The sequence below is a fragment of the Lepisma saccharinum genome, chromosome 3 (genome assembly GCF_977018435.1).
Source record: "Lepisma saccharinum chromosome 3, izLepSacc3.1, whole genome shotgun sequence".
NCBI lineage: Eukaryota > Metazoa > Arthropoda > Insecta > Zygentoma > Lepismatidae > Lepisma > Lepisma saccharinum.
This window is the reverse complement of record NC_139231.1, coordinates 66,610,423-66,630,701: the sequence shown is the minus strand read 5'-3', so window position 1 is coordinate 66,630,701 and position 20,279 is coordinate 66,610,423. Positions and strand designations below refer to the sequence as shown.

At 36.5% G+C, this 20,279-nt stretch overlaps 2 protein-coding genes across 6 annotated transcripts in view; one reads left to right on the top strand and one right to left on the bottom strand.

The window, feature by feature from the left end:
• The first annotated feature begins 207 nt into the window (after positions 1-207).
• On the top strand, positions 208-9,145 carry LOC145985096 (uncharacterized). Its single transcript, XM_083118695.1, has 2 exons — positions 208-696; positions 3,038-9,145. Exons 1-2 carry the CDS (start codon positions 245-247, stop codon positions 3,888-3,890), a joined length of 1,305 nt encoding a protein of 434 aa, XP_082974821.1. The 5' UTR covers positions 208-244; the 3' UTR covers positions 3,891-9,145.
• Positions 9,146-19,492: 10,347 nt separating this feature from the next.
• The window catches only part of scat (VPS54 subunit of GARP complex scat), an 80,267-nt gene continuing 79,480 nt past the window's right edge, over positions 19,493-20,279 (bottom strand). For all 5 annotated transcript variants that reach the window (XM_083118692.1, XM_083118694.1, XM_083118690.1 and 2 more), the window contains one exon: positions 19,493-19,962. In XM_083118692.1, the coding sequence (XP_082974818.1) occupies positions 19,851-19,962 (112 nt within the window). In that variant the 3' untranslated portion in view covers positions 19,493-19,850. The remainder of the gene's footprint in view (positions 19,963-20,279) is intronic.

Below are 20,279 nucleotides of genomic sequence, written 5' to 3'. Positions count from 1 at the left end.
CTGCTTTTTGGTTCAGAATATCTGGTCACTCGTGTGCTGTTTCACCACGGGTTATACGACTTCAGTATAAAATCAAAATAATTCAAAAGTATCTTTTTACATTGTCTACTTCCGTACAGCCTATATCAAATTTTATTGTCTAAAAATCCATATCTAATTTATGTATCATTGTGCATTTGATTTAAACTTTGCCTTATATTTTTTCAGGAATTGGAATTTGGAGAATTTTATCTTCATTACATTAATGGAAGAAAACTCAACACAAAAATTTTGGGACAAAAGCTTACCAGCAAAAACAGTTGTTGATTCTGAAAGTGAAGAGTCATATGGGGATTATATTGAGTGTAATGTTTCTGTTGAAACGGAATTTGATACAGAAAGAGATTTAAATATAGATCCACTAGAATTTGTTGAGTGTGTTACTAACATAAAGAAGGAAACTGCAGATGAAGATTGCAGAGCATCATGCGATGTGTCACATCAGTCTTGTGTATCAAATCGTAAAGAGTATAGGACTAAGGATCTTGACTATTTAGTGAAACATAACTTATCAAATTATAAACTTAGTGGTGCAATAGAAATATACCAATTAGGCAGTGTCTCTGTTACTCCAAAACAAGCGAAGAATGAACATGAAGTCATTGAAGCAAACAGAAGGAAACATTATCAGGAATTTGTTGAAACTTCTTTACATAGGTAATAAGTTCGTATCCTCAAATGGCTATTTTTATTAGAGTTACATTCCGAACTAACTAAACTGTCCTAGGAAAGCACATTGAGGGTATTATCCTGCCAACCTGCAGTGAGCACCAGTGCTGATATTATAGACCATAGCCTGCCACTTCTTCATGATGCTGGGTCAACACTGACATTTTTGAAGCCCAACTGGGATCAAACCTTGGGGGGGGGGGGGGGGGTCACTTATATATAACACACATTCAGTATATCCTTTATGCAAATTTATGCCTACATTTTAGACCATTTATGCTTGCTACATTTTGATCCAGAATATAATCCTTGATTAGTATCTTCTCAAAGTGTTTAAGTGCAAGTTTTCTGCTTAGATTATGCAGAATAAGAGACAGAGAGGACAAAATTTCCTATTTTAACTTTAAATAAGGAAAATAATTGGTGTTTTGAGAAGAATGTGGACATTCTACGAGTATTAGTCATTATTAGGGACGTGAACTTTTCATTTTAACTATAACACCGAAAAGTTGAGGAAAGCTTAATATTTGGGTAGCTTAAGGAGGCAAATTGTCGGTGTTTTGGAGATGCGAAATAACGTGAATTATGATTTTTTTTTCAAATACCGAATTTTGCACTTTTACGTGAAAAACGCTGCAAAATTTACAATATAAACTGGAGATAGACTTATGTTCGAAGAGAGTTACCTGAAGTGCTGTGTTGTTATTTCTAGCCTAGCTGGTGAAAGTTCGATTTAGAAAAGATTGTCATGCTTCATTTATTGCAGTTTGGTGGTTTAGTTTGTATATTTAGTGGTCGATGAGATGAAATAGTTTTCCAAATGCAAGAAATTTGGTCATTTCTCACAAAGATAAGCATTAAATTTAGCTACATATATTTTTTGTCGATACAACTAAACTTTGTTTCACTTTCCATAACTAAAGCAATGTGAAAATCTTAAGCATGTAAAAGCAACACCGAATTGCAATGAAAAATAACATCAAAATTTAGGGAAACATAAAACGAAAACTTCACTTCCCTATGCATTATTCATCTTCATCATCAGTATTAACACATATGTGTTGTAGAAAATTAATGTGAAGGAACTAAAGTACAACAATGATAAAGGTACTCAGATGCTCAAAAGAATCCTTATAGTTCAAACACTATAAAATAACTGGAATATATGTAGAATATGAAGCATTACTTTGTATAATATTATGTGAAGGTTTACATACACAGTGTGGCAATTTGAAATCGAGACTGGTGCTGTAAAAAATAAACATGTGTTTATAGAAAGTTACTTACCTGGGATTATCCAAAGCAGATGGCCGCGGTGGCTCAGTCGGTAACGCGTCTGACTACCATGCTCAAGGTCCTGGGTTCGATCCCCGACCGGTTCAAATCCGGAAACTTTTGTAACGGTGGAAGCGGCCCCGGCGCCCACCCAGCGTCGAATAACGTGGGTACCTGGGGGAAACCCTGGGGGGTAAAGGCGGTCAGGGGCGTGATGCTGATCACATCACCCCCACTCACGACCGGATCAAGAAAGTGTGGGGCGTTACCCCCACACCCCCTATACGCCTTCATGGCATGGTGCTATGCACAGGGGAACACTTTACCTTTACTTTTTTACCCTCCTGCATCCACACATCGTAGCACAATGCCTACCAGTGCATGGAAGGATTGCTGGAATTCGTTTTGTGTAATGCTGTTTAAAATCCTTGGTGTAGCCCTCTTGATGGTCGGTACGTCATCAAAGTATGAACCTTTGAGTGCAGATTTTAGTTTAGGAAATAGAAAATAATCACATGGTGCCAGATCTGGTGAATAGGCAGGATGGGACAATATACAGATTCCATTTTGGGTCAAAAAGTCCTTCTCAATCACAGCCTTGTGACTTGGGTCATTGTCATGAAGCAGACATCAGCTGCCATCATCCCGCACATGTGTTATTCTTTGCATCAAACGTTTCATAAACTCAAGATAAAATACAGCAGTAAGAGTCTGTCTGTAATTTAGGTCTTTAGAATAATAATTCCCTCTTAACAAGGAATTCAATCACAGCACATTGTTGAAATGAAACATCACTATCAGCCATTTTTATACAACTGACTGCACTCACGCGATCCAAGCTAATGACATCACACTACCTCTACGTGTTCAGTAAAGTATATTTTCCCGATGGTTTACTTTGTTTGCTTGTATTGATGGATTCTGATTTTTAAAACATTGTTGCTTATTATTTTCAGTATGCCCCTTGTACATGTGTTACATGTTGCTTGTCACTGTGGTGTGAAAGTTCCTTAAATGTCACAATCCATGTTTACAAGCATGTTCTTGTTTCCAGAAGCAGTCTTTCATCTTGTAACCAACATGGACAACTGGGTGAAGGGAAGGAACTCCCGTATCAACAATACAATGGAAAATCTAGTCAGAATACTTCCATAGGTGTGGAGAACATTGAACAATATATAGGTTCAGAAAAGGACAGTAAGAAGTTGTCTCTTGATGACTGCAATGAAAACCACAAGTGTACAAGGTGTGGAAAACTTTTCATTTCGCAATATAAGTTAAAGATCCACCAAAGAGTCCATACAAACGAGAAACCATATATGTGTGGCACGTGTGGAAAGTGCTTCAAGCACTCGTCAGCAGTTAGAGTTCACGAGCGTGGCCATTTGGGAGAGAAGCCTCACAAATGTGACTACTGCGAAAGAACGTTTCTGACGGTGTCGAATTTAAAAATTCACCAACGTATTCACACACACGAGAAACCATATTCGTGTCGAGTGTGTGGAAAGATGTTCAACCATGCGTCAAATCTGAAAATTCACGAAAGGATTCACACAGGTGCGAAACCTCACACGTGTGAAGTATGTGCTAAAGCGTTTGTGACCTCGTCAGATGTCAAAGTTCACATGAGACTGCATACGGGAATAAAACCCTTTCTCTGCAACATGTGTGGAAAATCATTTGTAACCACATCACATCTGAAAAGTCACGCAAAAGTCCACACTGGTGAAAAACCTTACAATTGTCATTATTGCAATAAAGCATTCAGTAGAATCACGAACCTCAAAGTTCATCAACGTATACATACTGGCGAAAAACCATACACATGTTCTGTTTGCAGGAAAACCTTCACTCATATATCTAATATGAAAATACATGAAAAGATTCATGTTATACAGTCTTTTTAGCTTTAGAAATGTATGGTGCACGATTGATTTAGTTTATTTTACTTCGCTTTTCTGCCAATGACTAATTGCAAAGATACGTATGTGCATGGAAGTGCTTGGTAAGAAGGCAATACGTACAGGGAGTGAATTAATAGAGAGACCTCTCCCATAGGCCCAATTATCTGTTGTGACTAAGGTAAATTTTCATCCCTACCAGGGACACACTTGTCCTGCATAACAATATAAGAGTCACATCTTTAAACTCAATTATGATAAATTTAATAAAAGTTGTTTTCATGATTTAAAATGTCACCAATGCAGTTGCTGACAACACAACTGGCTGTTATAAAACATATCTACCATCTTTTTGTTTTTTTCTAATGTGCTTATTTTAAGCCGCTATTCTACATCATACCTCTAAGAGAGAATCACATTTAGGATGAATGATGAACTGCTGAAATGGATAAAGAGCAAAGTGCAATGTATACCAATGCCTTACTCATGATTAGAAAATGTGACTTCTTGCTTCATACTAACCACTCCAACTTGGAGGATGGGAAGTTGTTATCCAGAAATACATAACAATATTTTAAATACTTGTTACTGTTGGCTAAAAGAAAGACTAATAAATTTAATGGTAACAGTTCGTAGGATTATCCTTTAAATATATTTTGTTCTCGAGGACCTCCAGGACTTAAAATCAGAAGGGACTTCTTCTTGAACTGCAGTTTCAGAGTGCTAAGACTCGTATTCATGATCTGGATGTAGATTGTAGAAGTGTGGACTTCATATTATAAACCATTTATAATATTAATAAAATCTATAATTATTAGTATTCTTTTACCTCGAGCATTCCACAGAACATATTTAATTTTAAAATTGGTTTATTTAATAACTGACAAGACTATATTTCTTGAACCTTCACAGCAAGTATAGACGCTTGCAACATTTCTTCAGGCCTTAACGTATCCTCTACGAGGACATGGTGGTTCTCTGATGGTGCACAGATCACAGGTTAAGAACCTCTCGTAGTATCAGAACAACCTAATTCCAAAAATGCAGTTTTCAATTTTCTTAAAATAATCTCCTCTGAAGAGCTCTGAAATCAGGTCTAGATCAACATATCTCCACTTCTAATCCTTAGTAGTAAGGTGGAGTAACATGTCTCTGATTTACTGACTTTTTTTAAGTCAGACATATTCCAAATAATACATTGTTTCCTCTCTCCTGTAAATTTGATTAAGTTACTTTCCTCTGCTTCTCATACGAGACACTGATTTACACCATTGCAAGGCTTCTGATTTTGTCATTCTCGCATTAATTCCCTGCATAAGAAGACCAAGCTGATGAACTGTTTAGCTCCTACAAATGTTAATTTATTTTAAATACTATGAGGAAAAGTTAAATTTTCTGTAGAGCAAAGAAATTACTAATATAATGTTGCAAGAAGCGTAACAATTCATGTAATATGAACATTAAGTAGAGCCAGATGCGGAACCCTAGATGTTGGACAATATATTTTTGACGAAATAGCTGGCTCAGTCGCAGAACACATTAATTGGGAACTTATGATCGTTTTACTTATTATACTTCGTTGGTATATGTGTGAGCCTAGGATATAATCATATGTTTTTCAGGCGGAGATCATGGTATCACTTTGTAATGTCTGTGGCCTGATGATATCAGCCTTAGGTCATAACCAGTAGCGGCTGCTGCCTATTCGTGCACTCTCACGTGCACACCAAAATAAATGTGCCATGTAATTGTTATTTTTTAATTATATTTATTCATTGAAAGCCATTTCTTCAAAACAGCAAATGTTCTGGGGCAACATCACCTTTCATTTACTTCCTTACGTCAGCTTTTCTATCTGAGTAACTCGTGTTGAATGGGAATGAACCAGGATGAACGCAATTGGGAAATGCACACAGCTGCACATCGAAATGGCGCTGTGTTCAACGGTGGGTAGAGGAAGCAGAAATGCTCTTATGGCTTGGATCAAGGGCTTTCTGGCTCGCTTCGCACAAAGAATTGTGACATAGTAGCTACGGACATGCACTGTTCCCTCTTCGTCGTGTAGTGTTGCAATCTTTCCACTCCTTGCCATCTGACGGAGTCGAGAACAACCCATGCATCATTGCAAATTGAGGGATTCTTTTCTCAACAAGGGAAATTTCGATCTCTCTCACCTCACGCGGTTCTGAGCAAAGCATTGAAATCCAGATGAGGGGAGGGTGGGGAAGGAAGGGGAGAGGGCGTGGCATGTAGTGACGAGCATATTCAACCATGCAAGGCCAGATGCGATGAGTGGAATACATTGATACAGGTGCTGGAAAAATAGTTTTATAAAATGTCAGCAGTTTGAATTAAAAACATTCACAATGTCGTAGGAATTGGTGCATTTAGATGCTCTGACTTGTATTTGGAAGTTCAATGAAAATTTCAAATAATCAAGAGTTTAATCTTGTATTTTTGTCACAGAACAGTCAATCTAATTCTTTAATAAGTGCATACAAGAATCTGTAACTTGTTCTATCGTATTATGTCACTGATTTGAGATAATTTTTGTAAAGGTGCTGGCAAGAACTAGTTGCATTTTATTAGGGTTTCAAGGATCCTCATTACAATGACTAAAGTGAATAAGTACATTAATTTAGACGTACGATGAAATGTTTATGTGGCATTAAACTTGGGTTTCTGATGGGACATATTTACATTGAAGAAAGATAATATATATTATTAAAACACGCAATGAACAAAATTCTGGCAATATTATTAGCCTTTACAAACCATAGCAGTTTATCGGTATAGCATTGCGAGTGATTTTGTCAGGTCATCGAATGCTGAATTTTCTACAGGTCACGAAACAGACAATACAACAGATCTTCTCTCGTGATCGATTAAAAAAAGTCACTAGGGTATTTCGATTTTGTAATAAACCTTATTTTTAAAAATTTTCATGAAATATAACTCTGCTATCGTCTCATTATCAGGGAAAAATGCATCATAACTTGGATCACAAATGCAATTAGCAGAAACTGGCAGGGATAATTGAGTGGGAATAACAACACTTCTTCTGAATGCGATGCCAAGGTGCACACCCATAGATGCAGACCATGAGCCGCCACTGGTCATAACACTTCTCATTCTTCGTAGACACACCATTGTGATGACAGTCCGTGTTTTGGGACCGCCACACTCACACATATACCAACCACATAACCAATTTTTTTACTATTAGCGTTCCCATCGAATTAGTGTTTTTCACTGTTTTCTGTTTAGATTCTTTGATAATTATTTTGTTATTTGTCTCTGCACTTATTACTGCTAATATTTTCTGCTAAATAAACTTGAAATGCAATATTCGTCACGAATGAACAATAGATCCAAGCATGGTTTGCTGAACCAAGTGGTGAATAAAGAGAAGGCCTGAGCAGATTGTTTGATTGTGGTTTTCTCAGGGCCTAAGATAATGTTGAACATTGAACAGTGATCATGACAGCAACATGAAGATGAATTACTTGCCCCTTCTCCTCAAGGGCCTGCCCGATGGCACAGTGGTAGCATCCTTGCCTTGTAATCAAGGGGTCCCAGGTTCAATATCCGGTGGAGGCACATAGTGGATCGGATCCCATTTTAAACTGTAGGTTCAGTCCCGATTAGCCTTACTGTGCATAATGTGGACTTAAAACACAAAATCAACCAACCTTCTCCTCAATATATTGGTCGTGATGAAACTAATAGGTGGATTGTACATAACCCTCGTCAACAAGTAATAAATTATGGAATTTATTACTAATGTTATGCATATTAGTTAACTCCAAAATCAAGGAAACGCACGCCATAATGCACTTCCCACAGGAGCTAAACATCGATAGCGGGAAAGCGCACCACACTTGGATTCCCCTACTACAACAGTTATCGCCCAGAAATAGCAGACGATGGACCCAGATGCACGGTTAACAACAGCGCACCTAGCGGCAGCCAGAGAACTACAAACAAAAGAGACACGCCAAGCAACAGTACAGCAAGTTCCAACGAGAATGGTCGCAGTGGCCACTGAAATTAATCTAATAAGAAAAAACAGCTTCGCGGATAAAAGTGAGTACTAGTTTCTCCATATTTATGTACTACCGCATGTCTCTTTGCCCAATTATGAACTCAAAAGTAAATTCCAAATAAAATTATAAAAATTGTTTTTCTTGATAAATTGTATCTCATAATATGTAATCAGTAATATATATTGCAATACAGAAAAGTATTTGTTATTAAATGAAGGGCTCGGGTGTAAAACATGGTGACATTTTGGTCATTTTTGAGTTACAAAGTAAAATGTGCCATCCTTCAATTTTCAAGTGAAATTGCCATGTTATACAATTTGTATTGGACTCGGTGAAGCCTTCTGAAATTGGTAAACACAACACGAAAATAATTTATCTACAGTGGAGTTTCTAATAACCTTTTTTCTTAATGAACTCGGAAATAATAATTTGATGTCACCATGTTTTACGTACGAGTTCTTCAAATAATAAATGAGATAAATTTTAATTCGAAAATGTAATATTTGATAACAATATTTATAAATTAGTTTAATATGATTGAATGTAAGAAAATATATGAAAAAAAATGACAAAACACAATGAAATCCATATGTGAGCGCTATGCTCACCGTATATCAACCTCATTCCTCTGGAACACATATACCAATGGAGGGTTAAGTTATCTTCTTTGCTTTATTTTTGACACCCTACATGCTAATATATAATTCCTTGGAGTTATTGTTATTATGGATGTAAGGGTTTCAGTTTTACATTAAAGTTTACATTACTTTCACTTTCATGAAAGACAATATTACATAACTTGTTCACACACAGGTTTATAAAATATTTGTATTATCATCTTATTCAAAATATATTACTGTTGTAGAATTTATTTCTTAACCAGAGTGTGCATAGTGTAATAAGTCTGATTTTTATTTAATGTTTTCTATTGTATACAAAATTAATAAGTTGTTACAAATTTTATGTTATATTATGTTGGATAAAAAAGCTTGAACTTCATTTTACGTGTTGTCAACATAAGTGGAATAAAAGACTAATGTCTAGACATGTACCTTAAAAATTATCTAAATCTGAATTTTGTCAGTGAGGCAGGAAGTTTTTAACTCGTTTATTTTACTCAATATAACATTTTTCCATTCTGAATCCATGAAGAACCCAGGCAGGTTTTAAAAGTTGGATACTTTTTAAGGTATGTCTATTTTATTGTAGTCATATGTTGGGTATACATTAAAAAATGATTACAAATAAAATTTTATGACCACTCGTAACTATTTTTTTAAATTAAAAAAATCCCAGTATTAAAATAAGTTGCTTCAGTTTCTTATATTCCTACACAATATTCAATGTTATTTTTGTGTCATTTCTCCACCACAGTGTAAAGTTATTATATCTATCTTCAGATGAATTTTCAGTACATAGTTGAATGAATAGGAATATAGTAAAGATTTGTTCCTAGGTAGTTAGTGTTCACTTCAGTGTAAACAGACCTGAGGTTCTAAGATGATCAGTGTCGATTGGATAATTTAGTGGGTTGCGGTAGTAAAAATATTTTTTTATCTGTATTATTATTTAAGCATAAACATCACACAAAACATTATATCTGGTGACATTTCCCAAACCTGTTTTCATGGAGTAGAAGGAGTCCACTAGCCAAAATTCAGCCTGCACTGAACGTTTTTAGCATGGTGGATAGTTCACGAAGATATAGATGTGGTCACAGATCTTTCTGTGTAACCATGCTATTTCTATTTTTTTACCCAGTTTAAATGGTACTGGTGTAAGATTTTTTTTAAACTGGTGTATGTTAGCATAACTAGGAATTTATTTGGAGATGTGAGAAATTCCAATGTCCAATGAGAATATCCAAAGGCGTTGTTGAAACCCACTGAAATGAAAATTGTAAAAATGTTGTCATTATTTGCATTAGGAGTCAATTTGCCTTTGGAAAATTTAAATTACAATAACATTTGAAACTTTTTTTTTTTTTTTTTAATTCATTGCCATCCTTGAATCTTTCAAACCTCATTACATTGTCCGCTCATTCATCACATCACTGCAGAAAACCTAGTGTGTTTTCTTTCCCACTGCTTTCGAGTTTATTCCAATGTTCCAACTTGAAACTCGTACAGCATACAGACCCTTATGACACTTGTGTGTCATTCTCATTGATGTTCACGTTGAGCTGCATAGTCCATCACCTGTTGGTTGAATATGTATATAACGACCAACAACAACTGTTGTCTTATCTGTCTAACTTTCAAATTCACAGTGTGGATAGTTTGTGTGAGACTTTAGAATAGAGTACTACCGTACGTGTGTCTGCTTTCGCTTGCTCATACTTGATCAAATCTCCCACGCTTGAGTGTATAGAATCTATTCATTCATTCCTTCCTTTATTTGGAACCTAACAGCTTTTATGCCATTTTTTTGTCCATAACAATACACACATAAAATGTACACAATTGTTTTACATTAAAACTATCAGTCTTTCCCCCCTATTTTACAGTACATACCTAGTCTTACCATAAATACTGTCACAAAGTTTTAAGTAAATTGATACAAAATGCTGAGAGATATTTTAATATCCTAATAACATTACTGAAATGGATGCATGACAAATCAAAATCACAAATCATTATTCAAAATGGCCACCCTGAGCATGCACACATTCCGTAAGTCTTCGTGGCCACGCATCAATTGAATTACGCAACACATTGACTGGAAAATAAACAACTGCCTTCAAAAGAGACCGCTTTAAACTTTCAATATTGGGATGTCTCTTCTTGCAAGCCATCTCCTGAAGCTTGGACCACAATTTGTAGTCCAAAGGGTATAGGTCCGAACTTGCAGAAGGCCAATCCGAAGTGGAAATTAAGTCTGGAACATTTGCCTCCAGCCACTGCTGTGTTGTTCGGGCCTCATATGCTGGGGCTGAATCCTGCTGGAAGCTCCAGTTCTGACTATGGAAGAGAGTGTTGTTGAGATTCTTGACTAGTCTCTCAAGCACTGTCTGCTGGTACACTTTGGCTGATGTTTTTACCCCTTTTTCACAGAAATGGAGCGTGCCCTCATAGCAAATGTTCCAGACTTCATTTCCACTTCAGATTGGCCTTCTGCAAGTCCGGACCTATACCCTTTGGACTACAAATTGTGGTCCAAGCTTCAGGAGATGGCTTGCAAGAAGAGACATCCCAATATTGAAAGTTTAAAGAGGTCGGTCTCTTCTGAAGGCAGTTGCTGATTTTCCAGTCGATGTGTTGCATAATTGAATTGATGTGTGGCCACAAAGACTTACAGAATGTGTGCGTGCTAAGGGTGGCCATTTTGAATATTGATTTGTCATGCATCCATTTCAGTAATGTTATTAGGATATTAAAATATCTCTCAGCATTTTGTGTCAATTTACTTAAAACTTTGTGACAGTATTTATGGTAAGACTAGGTATGTTTTTTTTTTAAAAAAAAAGAACACTTTGCCTTTTACAATTGTATGTTACACTTCCTTAAAAATGATAACAAACTATAACCAATCCGCACATCTGGATTAACAACTAAACTTAACAAATTTGTTGGAAACTGAATCTTTAGATTATTTAAAGTTTTATACAAGATATTTCTCCCTCCATTATATTTTGAGCATTCCAGTATTATATGTTGTGCATGTGCACTTTCCCAGCCACATTCACATTTTTTATTGTTCGTTATTCCAATTTTGGATAAATGTTGCCTAGTACACAAGTGGCCCATTCTCAGTCTATTAATTAATACACTTACATTTCTTGAAGCACTTACATGATGAAACCATGGTTTGTGTGTTTTGAATTCAGCAAATGGTCTGTATGATTTTCCAACTGTTGTAAGTTCATTTCGACACCAAACAAACCATTTATTCAGAATTTCCTTCTTTACTCTACGGAGAAGAACCGTGTAGTATAATGATAAGTACATACAAGGGTCGTTCAAGGTTGACCGGGACTTTTATTTCTGCAGAGGAAATAGGTAGCAGAAGAAACACCAAACTATGTCAGTTTTTCAAAGTATTCTCCGTGCACGCCGAGGCACCGTTGCCATCATTCTGGCAGCTCCCGAATTCCTTTGGCGTAGAAAGAACTTGGTTGTTGTCGTAGCCACTGGAGGACATCGCTCCGCAGTGCTTCGTCTGTCGTGAATTTCTTCCCTCCCAGATGGTCTTTAAGGGGTGCAAACAAATGATAATCACTGGGGGCTAAATCCGGACTGTAGGGGGGGATGGGGCAGAACTTCCCAGCACATGTTAACCAGAGTTGTTGTTGTCACATTGGCCGTGTGAGGGCGGGCATTGTCATGGAGAAGAATTACATTTCCAGACAACATCCCAGGTCTTTCCTTGCGAATGGACTTTCGTACAGCACCACTCAACAATGTGGAGTAATACTGGGCATTAATCGTGCTCCCTTTGTCCAGAAAATCCACATGGATAACGCCCTTCATGTCCCAGAAGACACTTGCCATGATCTTTCCAGCAGACGGCTGCGTTTTGCTTTTCTTGGGGGGCGGGGAACCTTTGCCACTCCATGCTGCGTCTTGGTCTCTGGGATTGAATTGTGCAACCATGTTTCATCACACGTGATGATGGATTGCAACAATTCATCACCTTCTGCTCAAAACCGATTCAGAAGCTGTTCACAGACCATCCTGCGTGTCCACTTCTGATCGAATGTCAGCTGGCGGGGAACCACCTTGCACAGATTTTGCGGAAGCGTAAGTGGTCGTGAATGATTGTCTCAACACTCCCGACACTGATATTCACCTCGGCAGCAATATCCCCGCACTGTTACTCGCCGGTTCTCAAGAATCATTTGCTCAACACGTGCGATATTCACTGGTGTGACTGCAGTCAGGCGAATGTGTCCATGCGCTTCATTTGTCACCAGCTCCCGTCCTTCGCGAAACTGCTCACACCATTCGTACACTCTTGTCCGCGACATTGTTTGTTCACCATACTGTGCTTGCAATGGTCTGAAAATCTCAGCTGGTTTCACTTTCTCCTTCACGAGAAATTTGATTACACACCGCTGCTCCACAGCCACAGACACACTGCTTGCTGCCATGTTCGCTGCAACTGCTGCGCATGCGCAAAATACGTCATGCTGGGTGCTAGTTACTCGCGAAGGAATACATTACGTCACCCGCACGTTTCATCATGATCCGGCTATTCATCGATTTTTTACGTACGAAAATCCCGGTCAACCTTGAACGACCCTTGTAATATTTGGAAGACACACTGCTTTCTTTGCACATTCATCTACATGAGAATTGCCTGTAATATTACTATGAGCTTTAACCCAAGAAAACTCAATGTTTTTTTCAGATTTTTGTATTGTTTGAACTAATTGTATACAATTTATAATAGAAGGGGATAATTTGTAAAGACTCTTGTAAGAAGATTTAAGTGCCTGTAATACACCTTGCGAGTCAGTAAGTATTAAGAACTTGCGTAAATTTAATTTTTGGACATATATTAATTGTGTAAGATTCTGCTGTAAACAGTCTTGCAGAAGTCGAAATAATAGGTCTGTTTTATGTTGTGGATCATACACTGCACAGCCAACTCCTGACTCACTTTTAGATCCATCTGTGTATATGAAATAAAAACTTGTCCATTGAGTAAAATATCCCGATATATGCGAATAACGAGGGAAATTAATATTACCCAGAGACTATTGAGGATAATCTAAAATGAAAAAACAGGCCGTGAATGCATCGGTAGAACATCCTGGTATTCTTGACAAAACAAATTATACAATTGTATCCACATAGCAGCTTTTCTGTTTGTTATTTTTCCCGTTTCATGTAAGTGTATCATATTTTTTAGTACATTGTTGAAAGGATGCTCACAATATGATTTCACTTTGAAGAGCATATTTGCTGCTAACATCTTCCGTCTACATGAAATGGAACATTTACCTGCTTCCATGTATACTACTACATTTGGAGTGCTGTTCATAACGCCTAAACATCATCTCAAGAATTTCCTTGGTATGACATCAATGGAATTAATTTTCCTTCTGTCAAGTTACACATTGCCAATAGAGAATAATCTATCATAGGCTGAAAATAATTCTTGTAAAATAAAAGCATAACTCAAGGATGACATCCCCACTGAGTATTTGATATTCCTTTGCCTTTCTTCCTTCTCTTCTTCTTTCCTTAACAAATTAAACACTTTTTCTGATTTGACTTTTATTGCTTTAATTTGGTCCTTCCAAGTTAGATTTTCATCCAAGATGACACCTAGATATTTTACTCTGGATGTAATGGGAATTCTTGTTTTTCGAGACATGGGTGAACTATTGGAGATGTTCCCTTTTTACTAAAAATTGTAATATTAGATTTTTCCATTGAAATAGAGTTTTTTTTACTTTCAAGCCACTTTTGCACTTCCAATATTTGTTCCTATAAAACAGGAAAATCAGTATGAATTTGTGTCGTGGACATATAGATACAGATATCATCTGCATATTGAAGATAATTGATTGTTGGAATTAATTTCCTTTTCATCCCGATCATATATATGTTGAATAACAAAGGACTTAAACAACGTCCCTGAGGTAACCCTTGCAGGCTGAATACGGTCCTCTACTTTCACTGAAAAAGTGGAAATATATAGATCTTTCAAAATAATTTCCATGATTTTCTTTTTGCTTTTATGCATAATCTCTTTAATTTGGCCATAGAACGTCTGAATGCTATCCAGTTCTCCAGATTTGGTTGACGTGAGCATATTCTTGCTAATTCGACTATGTAGTTTTGCTTCAGCACACTCTTCTGTCCACCAATATATCTTTTGGGAATTGTTGCTGACTACTTTTTATCACCCTGGGACAACTCAAGTCCATCGCAGCCGAAATGATTTTTACAAACTCCTCATATGTAATATTATCAGGTTTTAATCCATCATCCTCTGAGAAATAAATTTTTAAAAGTTTATTACAATTAGACAAATTAGCTTTGAATACTTTCCAGTTACGAATAGTTAATATTCTTTCGTTTGTTGCATGGCAATAAGCCAGATAAAAATAACATGGATAATGATCACTTGTTCTCAAGTCCATATCGGCCTCCCATGTAAAGTCTGCACAATACTTTTCTGAAATTAATGTTAAGTCTATAGATGACGGATTACTTCAATTTCTAGGCATATGAGTAGGTGAACCATCATTTATTATAGTTAACTGCTCCGCCTCCATCCATTCAACAACAGTTTGACCCAACTTATCTGCTGCCTGTCGACCCCACAATGGGTGATGGCAATTGAAATCTCCAGTTATGATTAATAGATTCTTGAATGAACTAATCATAGACCTTAAATGCTTCACCGCAATTTTTTGCGATGTATAAGAAGATGGTATATACATCAAGATAACGGTAAATATTTTATTCAAAATTTGCACTTGTATTCCCACTACTTCCACTCGATATTCTCAAAGAATCACTAAATTGGGATTAAATGATATGGGTTGGAATGCCAGACTTTCATGTACAAATATACCCACTCCTTTTCCATCTTTTTGATTAAGTACTGTGAGAATTTCTCATTTCAATAGAAACTCTTCCATCCCCCCATACTTCACGCACACATATAATGAGAGGATGATGCTCTTCTATCAGTTTCATGAGTTCAAGTTTTCTTGAAGGAAACTAGAATAAATTCCATTGCACAAACAAAAAAATATTTTGCATGTGATAACTTACTGATTATAATATTTAATGTTGAGCATCTTCATATGATTCAAGATCTTCAATTAGTTTCAATAACTGTGAAGTAATATTTGCACAATCGACTAGAATATTTTTAATTCTCTGAAGATTATCATCCACAGTTATGTTCGATGTTAGTTTCGCCATAACTTGTAATAAACTAATCATTATTTGCTTTTGAGAGTCATATTGTGGGATGCTAGTCCGTAATTTTCGTTTTTCCGTTGTTGGCACTGACGTTGGACTGCTTTTGGAATTTATTAAAATATAATCTGGTCTTTCTTGTTCGTTTTGGATTTTAGGTTTGTCACACTGCTTTAGATTTTGCATACCTTTATTTATCATAACTTCTTTACTTTTAAATATCGTCCCAAGTCTTCGATCAGCATAATTATTGTTCATGTTGTAAAGTTGAGGTTGAGAAGATTTCCAAGAATATAAGTTTCTTGATGTCCCTGATTCCTCAAATCTTAAGAGTGGCCAGCACCTCATATCTGTTGCCTGTTGTAATTGCTGAACTTGGAGCTTGTACAAAGGAAGACTCTGCTTTAGTTGTTTTTAACACTGGGAAATCTTGTAGTATGTTTGCATAAGAATAATAGTCTCTTTCGGTCATAAATGAACTACTAGAACTAACTTTTCTCTTTGCTTTTTGATATGAACAGTCCTCATATGCTATTACCTTTTGAATTTCTCTCCTCTCTTCCCACTTACTGCACAACCTCTCAGTTGCAAGATGATTTCCTGAGCAATTTATGCATTTAGGTACTGCAGCACATATATATCATGTTCATAATCACCGCACCTTGGACATATAGCTTTGGACTTACAAACATCCTTTGTATGAGAGAAACGGAAACAATTCCTGCAATGCATCACAGATTTTATTTTTAGGTTGTACCTGAAATATGTTAGAGTAGCTTTACATGCGAGGGCAACCTTTGTGATTGAAACATTACGCTGATCAATTTGAACACAAATTCCCCATTTTCTTGATAAATCATCATCTTCATTCTTTCCATTTTGATTATTGGAATATTTCTCCCAGCCTCTGCTTCATCTTGTACTTCTTCTAAATTTATATGAAACGGTAACCCATATATTAGTCCCATTCTGTGTGAAAGACTCTTCGGGATTTTGACATTTACCTTATACTTCTTCTGAAACTCTTTGTTCAAGTAAAAGTCATTTTCATCATTGAATTTTAAAAAGTAAACCTTTGTACGATTAGGACCCAATGCCTTAACATAATTCACCTTAATTCTAGCTTCTCTTAAGTGACTACCTAACATAATAGCACTAAAGCTACCAACAATGTGTTCCACGCCTTCAACAAGAACAATATATGGGCCTTCGTGCCCAGGATAGTATAAATCATTTTTATTCACATTATCCTTTGATTGCATTGTATGCTCTAATACATTTGCTTTGAAAATTTTTGGAGCATTTACAGATTCCTCCTTTTCATTAACTCTTGCTAGATTTCGTTTTTTGCGTTTTGACTTTTTGGTTGCTTAGTAACCAATTCAACATCCATATTTTCTCTGTCTTTACTTGAAGATATATCCTTTCTTCCATCCACTATTTCGTTCATATCCATTTGGACGTCCTCTCTGTTCTTATTATTACATTCCTTGCTACACATTTCCCTCAATTGTATGAAATTTGTTGAATGTCTTACAAGCAGGAAACTTTATTCGGATGGCCCAGAGCTTTCCATGCTATATAGATTTTGAACACAGATTTATCTTCTTAATCGCAAGATTATTTGATATTAACTTACGTTTCAATAAATTCACTGTCTTATAATAACACAGAACACTTTTGTAATAAAAATTATACTTAGATCCACAATTTAATCTTGAATTTATCTGTAATTATATATTACGCAACTAGCTAATATTTCACCACAGATTCTAATATCATTTCAATGTGACAATAATCGTAGAAATATATACTCACATGTAAAAATCCACCCTGGTAGTTTCAGCCTATAATCATCTATTTCATTTTCATATATTGGTAAGATAGACTAAACTACATTCTTACATGGAAATTATGACTATGTTCACTAAGTTTCAATTTCACTGCATCTTTCACTTCACTATTGATATTTGAGGGCCCACTAACACAGACAAATTACTACTGGGGTTCAGCGTGTACCGCTCGTTTTGCCTGTTGGAGCATTATTCGCTCAAGCGAAGAAGCTGTCAATTCCGTATGCTATCTAGCGTCATCTGTATGAACTATTAGATGCTGCAGCACTCTAGACATTATCAGAAAAAAAAAAAAAAAAAAAAAAAAAAAAAAAAAAAAAAAACTCCCTTCTATGATTTTTTCCCCAGCACTGCACATCTGAAAAGCGTAGGCCTCAAAAAACCTCATGTCATTAGGCTGCACATAAACCCTGTGTGAAATTGGAAAGCAGACATAGGAATAAAGGTAAACTCGTTTTTAACTCATAAATGAATTTGAAACTTAATTGCCTGCCACCGAGATATATGCCTATCTTTGGGGGAACAGGAAGGTTGAAGTATACTCCCTTACCTCATACTCACCATGCCTGGGCTTGTTCTAGTGTTCATGGCAACCTGGAGACTGTCCTATTCGAAAGATTTAAGATGTACCTAACCTTCAAAAGACTTGGATTTCCCATATCTGAATGTGTTGCCTTTTAGAAGCCCAAAGTCTCACGAGTTACAACATTTTCCAGCAGTCAGGCCCGTAGCTAGAATTGATCTCTAGGGGGGGGGGGCTTTGTAAACCAAGTCTATTTTTCAAAAGGTTGAAAGTATGAAATGAAGATGTGTGTGTGCATGTGTGTTTGGAGGGGGGTGTCATTAACTTATATAAAATTTATAAATATGATACAGGTACTACATTTTTCAACATCTTTTAAAACATCTCTTGGAGTGTTATTTGATTGAAACTGATATCATCCCTTACAATAGAGGTTCCCAAACTTTTTAGTTTCACGGTGCCACTAGTGTTTCAAGATTTTTCCACGGCACCCTTACATTCTGACCAGGGCACCGCGGAAAAATCTTGAAACACTAGCGGCGCCCAATGAGTGTGGTTAGGTTGCTTACCTTAGTTAAAAAAAATTATACACAGTTTTCAAATTCAGAAACATTTTACACGTAAAAAGTACTAAATGAGCAAATATTTGGAACAATATAATCATTTCAGTGAAAATAATGTAACATTTCGCGGCAACCCTAAAACCCAGCCACATTGCACCAGGGTGCCGGCCGAAGCAATGACACTCCCCTTCGTTCCCAAATATTGAGAGCTGTTGACCTTTGATGCAGATGCGAAGGATATTTGCATGACGACATCAAAGTCACAGATTTCTGTCTAAACGGGAGGTCGCAACAGGGACAGGGAAGGTACAGATAAAGAAGACCCCTTATGAAAGAACTTACAAAGTCTAGATAATCTTCAAAATATTTGCAGCTACTGGACTTCTGCTCATAAACAAGATGAGCGAATGTAATAGCTGCTGTTCATGTTCTGTGGATTTATCTTTAAAATTGTGAGCTGTCTACATTCTCACTCTTCACTGGAAACAAATTACACAAAATAGTTTTACCCAATGTCAATGGGGGCTGACGGCAGGTCCAGGGGCAGCTGAGCCCCCCCTGGCCTCTGCCTGGCTACGGGCCTGCCAGCAGTATAAGCGAATAGTTGTAAAGAGGAGTACTGAAGAGCAGAACACTAAGAATAATTATTTATTACTGTAACATGCATAAACTGTACAAGCTAAAACTAAACAAGTTTTGCTATTTATAAAATTACAATTACACCCTGAGATTCAGCAGAATCTAATAAAATAATTGACATTATGTAGAAAAGGGGAAAGTCATTTTGATCACTGAAAATCAGATGACTTGACAGTTTAGATGTCTGTGCACACATGGCAGCATAGACTTGTACTAAACGTACACAAAAATAGAATTGGTTTTGTTGCAAATTTCAATAAATCTGACATCTTTATCTTGATTGAAATGACAATCAGGAACACATTGCAAAAAGCAATAGCTAAAAGCACCATTGGCTAACATGCTTAACTAAAAAGGATAATAAAAGGAAGCAAATGCACATGATCTAATCATGAAACATGTTGTACTATAAATAACAGTTTTATTTCTTATATCAACACAACCGCACAATAATCAATGTTATCTTGGTGCCCAAATGTCATTCATTGTATCATCATTGAGTTCATTTGGAGGCAGCACTTGAAGATTCTTCAGCGTTTCAAGATAGAAGGTTAACTCTGCAGTCACAACTCTGGAAAAAGAGAAATGTATTACGTCAAGTGTTATACCACTGATACTATCAGTTGGTGCACAGATACACCGGTATCCTAATGTACTGGCGCATAGAAATCCAGCAACCGATCCTGCAGATCCAACAGATGCATTATTCCCTATTGGGGTTGAGTCAACAATGCAACAGTGATACCTGCCAATACTTTTCAGGAGTCTGGGTACCTTGCACTATTGCCATCTATTGAGTTATAAAATCACAAACATTACTTTTCATTCATACCTTGTAATATTATTAATGTCTCGCATGAACTTATGAATATTTTAAACTGACTGTGC

Bases quoted from the DNA above. Each gene is read 5' to 3' on its own strand.
- LOC145985096 (XM_083118695.1), top strand. From the start codon at position 245: ATGGAAGAAAACTCAACACAAAAATTTTGGGACAAAAGCTTACCAGCA. The intron at 697-3,037 runs GTAATAAGTTCG...TCTTGTTTCCAG, and splicing joins GTTGAAACTTCTTTACATAG to AAGCAGTCTTTCATCTTGTA.